The 9,491-nt window shown below is 37.3% G+C and overlaps 1 protein-coding gene across 1 annotated transcript in view; it reads left to right on the top strand.

The window, feature by feature from the left end:
* The first annotated feature begins 898 nt into the window (after window positions 1-898).
* Window positions 899-9,491, top strand: part of PALMD (palmdelphin) — a 49,659-nt gene continuing 41,066 nt past the window's right edge. Inside the window, exon 1 of the mRNA XM_008922239.3 lies at window positions 899-1,212. Coding sequence (XP_008920487.2) covers window positions 1,169-1,212 — 44 coding nt within the window. The 5' untranslated portion in view covers window positions 899-1,168. The remainder of the gene's footprint in view (window positions 1,213-9,491) is intronic.

Raw genomic sequence — 9,491 nt, 5'->3', positions numbered from 1 at the left:
CCAGCTGGCCTTTGAATATTTCCACATCTCATAGAGATACCACGTTGCCAAAATGGAAATAATTAAAAAGACCATATCTTTCTGTTACAGTTCAAAGATTTACATATCAGGTTCCCCAACCCCTGAAACCTTCAGCGCAAGGGGCAATGGCCCTTCACATTTCTGTCCTGTTACCAATTTCCCCATTTCCTTAACTCTTTGTTCCTGACATATCTGCTTAGGGAAGTAGCTTTTCCAGATTTTTCAATTTGTCTAATATACTGCTTGAATATTTGAGAATGCATATTCCTCTGGCCAAACCTTTCAGGTTTGATGTAGATATTCTCTGTTATGGAAGTGCATGCTGCAGTCTGAGATATGGCCCAGGGGCAAGTATGGCACCCTGTCAAAAACAAATATGTTTCCTCTCATTCTTCACATGCTACTAGATGGATAAATCAAGGTGTCATGAAACTTGACACAGGAAAAATCGAACAGGTGCCATGAAATTATTGCTTTCAAAACAATTTCACATGAAACAAAGCATGAATTGATTACATATCCACTGTAGTATTCTCATTGTACCTCTAAAAAATTTTAGCATTCCTGATCACAGAAGTTCCATTTTAGAATGCATTTGCTGTGATGTTCCTTATTTACTTTGAAACAGTTCATGATATGATAGTTTATCATTTTTGTTAAAAACAACCTTTAGCAGCTGTCTAGCATTTTCATCTGTCCCAAAATTACAGTAAATCACAATCTTTACCTCACCTGCTACTTTAGTTAGGCTGTGTCCAGAACAAGGGGCCACAATAAATGCCAAAGTGAAGGTTACACCCACTTGTAAATCACACAGTCCCAGGTCTCTCAGTTAGCAAGTTAAATATTTACTAGATTATAACTGACAAAGTAGGACCACAAGTAGGTCCCTTAGATGACAACTGACTTATCGGAGGAGAAGTCTTTAGCAAGTATTCCTTAGCCCACCGTGGACATTTCTGAAATAGCAGTCTCCATCTGCTTTTCTTAACCCCACAAAAGAAGGTCAGATTTCGCCTGGATGGATATGTGCAAGAAGAAAGCACAATAACACAGCATCAAAGGATTTATCGTCTCAGCCTGTACTGCTCCCAGTCCTCTACTTTGTTGTCAATTGCAAACTGGGAGTGATAAATGTGACATCAAAATGCAGTCTCACACTTTGGTTTCTGAACGCCACCAACAAAAAAGGTAAGGTCACAATTTATTAAAATCTATTTAGGCTGCATACTGCTTTCAAGAAATGTGTCTATCAAAATCTGTCTTTACATAACATTTTGATTCTGCTCTTTATTCTGCTTTTCCTACTAAAAAAAATTCCTAGTTTATACATCTACAGTTATTGTATGGGTCTGGATTATGAATTTCTGTGCTTTCAGGTGTGAGAGGACATGACAGAGAACTATTTTTACAAATGCACTATACCTTCAATGCATTTGTGCCAGCTCATAGTGGATGAGAATCTATTTCAAAGTTAGAACTACACAAATCTCAAAATATTTGTGTGACTCTGGCTATAGCTGTTCTTGAAAGACAAGGGGGAAATGGGGAGAGAGGATAGAAAGACAGGTGGGAAATGGGGAGAGAGGATAGAAAGACAGGTGGGGAAGAAAGAAGAAAGGGTTGTTGAAATGTAGTTAAATTTAATCTAATTTTTCGAAACCTGCTTCTGTGATATTAAACAGTATTAGAGAGTGATTTTAAATACAGGAGAAATACAGTAGTCACTGTGCTGATTTGGTCATCAGCAAAGAAGCAATGCATAGCAATAATCACAGTTTACACAGATACAGATTGCACAGTTTGGCCTTAATTTAAACCAGACTTTTCACTGTCAAAACTAGAATAATTCATTTTAATATGAGAATCTAATTAGCCAGTTTTAGTTTAAACATTCTGTATGATCAGGAAAGGCATCAAAAAGCACTGTGAGGAGAGCCATCACCAAGTAACAAATATAAACAAAGATTACTTCCGCCTTGCTTGGTGCATATTCTTTGGACCTCAGAACTATATCCAACAATGGATTGCCTTGAACATCCCCCACACTGAATTTCCTACTGTCTTATGTGATTACTCCATTATCAGAAGTTGCATTCTCATGAAGCTTATGTCTGACCTAACTTCTCAGTCTCTAACCTTCATAAATTACAGTTCCTGCTCATCTTTTCTCACTCTTAAAATTGGTTATTTCACCTTCAAACACTCCAGTACCTTAATCTTCTCCTTAAGTTACTGAAAAAAGTAACAATCTTTTCTCTCTTGCTTTTCTAAATTATATCCTCAGATTTTCCTTTTATTTCAGTCTCCATTTTCTCTGTTGCATTTTACCCCTCCCCTCCTTAGCCCCCAACCTGTCAGTGGAATTTGCCTGCACAGACAGAGCTTTTCTGTTGCATGAAGAAGACATTTCACCTGACTGTTTACCTTTCTGGCACAATGTGCTTTAACAGTGAGACTCAGAATATTAATTTCAAGTTAAAGTCTCAAAGAAGAAAATTAACCACAATAATTTTTGCCTGCTTGTTGTAAATTATAGCCTTCAATATTCATTGTTTTACATCTGCTTTGGTAGAGACATTTGTCTGTTTTAGGGAAATAAGCAGGTAAATCAGGAACTGATTTAGAAATTACCAAGTTTCTCCCATGCTTTTACTATAGCTGTTGGTGTTCATTATTTCATTTAAATACCCATAACATAAAATATGGGGGTTTTTCCTTTAATATGCTAAGCTACAAATTAAAGTGTTCTCATGCAGATTACCTAGGAATGTAGAATCTCAGTTCCACTATCAATCAACATACCATGCATGTCACAATAAAAATTGAGGCTTACACAAAGGGATCCAGGCACACTAGGTGAATGGACACAAAGATGAGAAAGGAAAATCAAAGCTGGTTAATGTGGGATGAATTCTAGGACACTTTGCTGAATTACCCACAGGTATGTTTATGTGACAATATTTGGTCAATAAATGGACATCAGTATTTTCTTAGGCAAGTGAAGATGCAGCTGTGTACACAGCTCTTGCCAAAAATGCAAAGAGGATATGTAAAGGCTGAAACAGAATGTTAAAGAATATTAACGTGCTTATAGAAATCATTATCACAAATTTTCTAGAATATTGTATGCACTCTCACCTATGCATCTAGGTAAAGGGTTTTTGAGAATTAGAACAGATTTGGGGAAGGGTAAATAAAATACTTTACTCCTTGAAAAAGAAACAATACTAAAATTACTTATTTTAGAAACACTGCAGAAATAAGCAGACAATGTCAGAAACATTAACATCTAATCTGTGTGCATCTCTGTTCAAAAGCAAGGAGGCATTTTATGAAAGTGAAAGGTAGAAAAATTAAAATATTTTACATTCACTGCAGTCAAACTGTTGAACTAGGAGGCTGTTGAAATCTATAATTCAGTATTAAGAGAAGGATAGAGTAGCTATTTCCAGAATTTTCAAGTTCAATTAGAAGATGAGCTTTGTAGAATTATTTAATGTTTCCAAATTCAAGCCAATCTTTAATTGCTACAGATCAGATAAGGCCCATGAGGGAAGAGGGAAGAGCAGTTTATTCCTTATCTGCCTACTGTGAGTCTGATAGGCCTTTGTCAGAAGTATCAGGATTGGACTGTCCAGCATTGGCAAAGGGATAACAGACATAGATCCAACTTGGTTCCCTTCTGGGATGGCATTTCAGTTTTCCTAGCCTTGTCAGTAGTCAAATAGTCCAATAGGCTTAACACTCCTGAATGCCCATATTAGAGGGAATAAAGAATTTACATTAACCTGAAAATGCAACATGAATACTTCTGTTCACATTAAAATGTTTATTTAATATATTTTCAAAGTGTGCAGAGTTTCATTTGCCCACATACTAGACTTGTTCTAACGTGCATTGTTTGGGGGTTTTCATATGCAAAGAATCAAGAACATTGTTTTGTTAACTAACATGGCAGAAAGAGGTGCTGTAGTCAGCAAAGGGAGTCAGACACTTTCAAGAAGCAATTAATCTACTTTAGGAATGGCCAAAGTGCCTCTGGAGCCACCTATCCCCACTGAGTGGACAGGGAATTTAATTTCTACCTTACTTTTACAGTAAAACTTGCACATGGAATTGGTAGAATGACATTCTACCACAAACTTCTAAACAATATTAGTATGTGATTACTTTAATCTCAGGATATCAAACTCAACAAAGAACTGCTCTGCTAACTTCCTGTGAGAGGTATGCAGGTTGATGTGAAGATTTTTACTGATTTTGGTTTTAAAAATATCACTTATTTTAAAAATGAAAATAAATCCAACCTCAGGAACAGAGAAGGCTGAAATTAAATTCTGGAGCTTCAGTCCGAAAAATGGTCATTGTACAGAACGTGGCTATATAGAGCAAAAGGCAGGGAGCAAACAGCAGTGCTGTGATTGCCTGGCACTGTCCGTATCACCTTCAGGCTGGGACTTGTGTAAATCAGTCACAACCAGCTATGCAACTGATAGCAAAGTTTATCTGCACACAGAGCAACAGGAGCCCGTATGATTTCACTAATTTAAGTACTTGGAAGCAGCAAAGAAAAGGCGTAATAGGTCATGTCATGAAAGTCTGAAGGTAAAAGGGTTCAGGGGAGGGTAGGAAGGCTGGGTGTTGAGGGAAGTCTGGACTGACTCAGAGTGACAGCAAAAACAGCCTGTTCCACTGCAGTCTATCAGGGCACACAGTTTCCAGCAGTGCTACACAGCAGGACTCAGTGGTGGTCATCATAGCTCAATACCTACCCAGCTGTTTCCAGGTGGTATTTTCTGTAACAAAACAGAGTAAGTTTATGGAAGCATTTGAATCAGAGTAAACTCATACTCATGGAACACGCTCATGCCTTAAGAGAGATGCTTCTATTTGTTTAAAGAAACTTCAAGTTTTGGAATTCCAGGGGGAATTCACAATCTGCTATGGAAATACACTGTCAGATTCTCCAGTACTATATGTTTCCATACATGGCAAAGGACAATGTGATTCTTAGCAAACACTATGTATATGTGGTTATAGGGGTTTTTTTCTACCTATGGTTTCCTACATTTAGCACTAAACTTTCACTTATTATCATTTTGGAAAGTTTTCCTTTGCTTGTGCTAAAGCCAACACAGTCCTCTTACTCCTTTTAATTCCTGCACCCCTTGAAGTACCTTTGTCCATACTGATGACTAAGGAGGTTACAAGAGTTGAGTTTCCCAGGGACTGGATGGCAAGTGATAAGTGTGAAAGGGAAACCGCTAATGAGCAGCACTTGCCTATTAGTCATTACCTAGGGAGACTCCCACTCCATCTGTTGATTGAGGCACAGTTCAACAGAAAGATTACCCAGATTTGATAAGGAATATTCCCAGCATAGGAAGGACTCATGCTTAATAGACGGTAATAATATTAGTCTAACATTTCACGTGTGTCAAGCAGTGCAAACAGCCTCAAAAATATTTGATTATGAATTCCTTGGGGTATACATTAACTAAACTCAATGGTGCTATGCTGATAGTTTAATTCTCAAATTCGTATGTAATTTTCTACTTTGGAAAAGCTGTGCATTGATTGAAATAGTCAACATAGACCTCTGGACAAATTAAATCATGAGAGAAGAGGTGAATATTTTCCAGGTTTACTTTATAATGCTGTACTTACTTTCTGTCTATAATAAAATCCCTGAAATGAGCATGCCAGCAATTTTCAGGCAATCAACAAATATAAGAAAGATTTTGGAGAGATCATTGACACAGCAAGCACCTGACAGGCCTGCCAGTGTTTTCTTATGAAAACAAACACATAGAAGCTACTGCATTTCTTTAACTTCCCAATAGTCTGCTCAGGTCCAGATATCAAGTGATGGATGACTTGTCACACTCTATTCCTACAAAGCAACCATTTTAGTAATAGTCTATATAAATATGCAAGTGAAGTTATAGAAACCAGTACTTTTTGCTATTTTCTTTACTTGTTCTTTTCTGTCAGCTGCTACATGAAAGCTACAGAAAAGCATGCTTCCTCTGTAATATATATATATAAACAGAATGACCATTCAGTAAATAATGGATTTCCATTTCCTAATCTCATTTTAAGATAGGGAGATCACAATATCTTAATATTGAACTGTGAAATCTGGTCTGTCTAAAGCTTGTTACAGAAAGTTGGAATATATTTATATGTCCATTTACTTGTAGCTTAATTTCTGCAGTTCTGTATTCTAATTGAGGCAGTTCTAAATGTGCAAAACTTCCTTAAGTATAAAGTTTTCCCATAGACTAGGTAAATCTGAGAAACAACTCAGAAGATCAACATTTTCTACCCTGAACAAAATAGTACTCAACTCTGACTGCAGATTGCAGAAAAAGAATAAACACAACAATCGTGCTCTTTTGGGAGGCCTGAAAATGCTGACTAGAGAAAAAAAGGTTCAAATTTGTAGGATCCTGCATCCCTGTCACAAAAATTACACAAGACCTATCTTAGGTAGGTTACAGACATCTCTGTCACTGTGGTTGCACCCATAATACCTGACCACTCCCATTTATAGAACAGGATCAACCTACTAAAAGTATGTCAGGACACCGGCTTGGAGATCCTTGCACTTTAACAGCTGCACGTGGAGGTGGACACGTGGCCCCTGAGCCCAGTTATAAAGTTTCTCCTGATGACTGGAATGGAATTTGGGTGTGAATCCATTCATCTTCAACTCCTCTATCTAGAATGTGATAAGACCAAGCCAACAATTCAGGCTACAGTTGTGCTTCTTACTTAAATGCCTTCTTTTCCTGATTGCCACATTTCCTTTTTCAAAAGGCCATCCTGTGGGAATAAAGAGCTCAAAAGCCAAATAAAATAATAAATTTTTGCATTTCATGATGACATGTTTAGAGCACTAATCTTCCTTCACATTCCCAAATGTTTTTCCAGCTCATGGCTATTTCAAAGATGTAATTGAGGTTTGGACACAAACAGTGATTTATTTCTATATTTATGATAAGATCTCATTTCTTTGCATGTAAAGATTACAGACGTTTTCCATTTTCAAATAGACGGCATCACAACTTGCTTCATTCAGAAGAAAGTTTCCACTAGTTTGGAAACAGCTAATGTTGGCAGTGCTAACTGAGTAAACAGTAAGCTGGAAAATACAGCAGATGTTATATGAAAGAGAAGAAAGTAGGAAAACTAACAAGCATTTGTCTCCAAGCCTAGACTTGTCCATCAGTTAGTTTCACTGTGATGGCCTCCCTAAAGCAAGTACTTGAAGGTAGGTATTTGTCTGCTGCATAGACTGGAATGTCAAGTATTTGCAGCTTGCTCTAGGTTGCAAGAGATGTGAGTCAGTCCTGTTGAAATCATTATAATGCGATGGTACAGTTGGAGTATTGGGGAAAATCTACCGTGGGGATTACCAAGTACAGAAAAAAAAAATTTAATTCTCCAGGAAAAAACCATCACAAGGAATATGAAATAGTTGGAGAAAAAAATCTGAACATGGGTTATACTCTTCCTAAGGTTGTGGGATCACACAAGCATTTATGCAAACGACTTCTACTGCTTTTTGTATCAGGTTAAGAGGTAGATAAAAATCAGTCCCTACATTAAGAGTTAGGGGAAAGGAGAACAAGCATTTTTTTTTTTGCTAATGACCTTGACAGTAACCTAGGTCAAAGCCTACAAAGACACCAGGCCTACAATGACTTTTTACACACAGCAGAGAGTATGAGGTAAAGAGACAGCACTCAGATAGCAAAAGGAACCCTTTGAGTCTTTTGGGTATCAAGAGACCTTTAAATGCAGTAATGGAAAAAAAAAAAATTGTCACTGAAATGCCTTTTACCCTAGCTGACCTGTCTCCTCATCAACCCACAGCATACTGATGGGCCTAAGCAGGATTCTTAATTGTTTCATGAGATTTTTTTTCATGTTTCGCTGAAAACTGAGAAAAGGCAAAACCACTTCTTTGCAAATGCATCTTTTGAGCAGGCAGCAGTGTGACTCACGATGAATAATGAAAAGCCACGCTAAACAGTGCATCCATTAGAGAAAAACTCTCAAAAGGGGATTCTCCTGTGAGAGTCATTATACTAAAAAGCTTCGGAGTCAGAGGAGTTATAACTGTACTGACTTGAAATATATCCAAAGAATTAATTTGGCCCTGTTTGTTTTGGTAATGGTTGACTAGCCGAAAATGAAAGCTAAAAGAATTGGGAAACACCAGAGTAATCTTATTTCCTTTTTCCGTAATGCAGCTGGTGCAGAGTTCCAGTTGACTACAAAATACCCAGGATGATGTCTGTCTTGACTGTCATTTGTCCACATGTTGCTGCTAGAAATCAAAGATTTATGTTCTCAAAAAACTTCTTGGCAGATACTCCCAATGGTGTTGCAGAGTAATTCAATGTACTGAAGCACATTAATGCAGTTTGTCTTTTATTTGGGCAGGGGGCAAATATACTCCTCTATAGATTTAATCCTTAGATGCCATTTCCCACATTTTCTGTCTTGAGGAAACAAGTTTGAACTTGAATCTGCTGACAGTTTTTAATTATATGTTTTGAACTACAAATATTTAATATCTAGGTGCTCTTTGCCTCCTCAGCCCCTGCATGGTAGAGATTACCATGCCCTGGGATTGCTCAGTTAAGTTCAAAAAGAGTCAGCAAATTTCTTGGAAGAAATTTCTTACAATGAGATGAGAATATTTTCTAATTAATCCTTGTATTTCAAGACATTGTTTCACACAGTAAAACAGAAACTAAACTCTATCAACATATTACTGCATTTAAGAATTAAAATTTAGGGAGGCTTAAACTAATTATGCATGGCTGCTGTTTTGGTCCATGGCTGCATTGTGATCCATGCAAAACTGAGCATAAAGATGGACATGGTCCATTCCCTAAGTGGGATTTTTAGTTCAAGTTCAAGAATTTTTGTTTCAAAATAAACACTTTCTTTCCAAGAGGTTCACAGAGTACACAGGGATTACCATCTTGAGGTAAGAATTGAACTGCAGTAAGAAGTGATTAATTCCCATCTACATGGAGTTTTTCAAGGGCTGCCAGGTAGAGGATAAATCCAGGTTGTTTATTAATTCTAGCATAACTCTACAACATCTCTCAAAATAAAAGACAATGATAATGTTCCTTACAAAGTCAGTGCTAGGAGGGTAAAGATTGTATTTGTGTCTTTAGAAAGACATACACAAGAAACATTATTTTAGAGAACTACCCCCAGGAGTCTATATATGAGTCAAAACCTACCTTAAGCATGTCACTGAAAATTACTTCCAGCTTTCCAGTCAATTTTGAGCATTACAAGAGTAATGTTCTTTTGCCTGACTCTCTCAAAGCATATGAGGTGCTAAACTCTTTGGCTGGCCCCTCCTTCAGCCCAAGCTTGCCATATCCCAGTGCATGCTATAAAGAAATTACATTGCACAGCCAGAACCTTCTTTA

The sequence above is a fragment of the Manacus vitellinus genome, unplaced genomic scaffold (assembly GCF_001715985.3).
Source record: "Manacus vitellinus isolate BGI_N305 unplaced genomic scaffold, ASM171598v3 scaffold_56_pilon, whole genome shotgun sequence".
Taxonomy (NCBI): Eukaryota; Metazoa; Chordata; class Aves; order Passeriformes; family Pipridae; genus Manacus; species Manacus vitellinus.
Note: the sequence above shows the minus strand (reverse complement) of the source record. Positions and strands in the feature narration are given on the sequence as shown.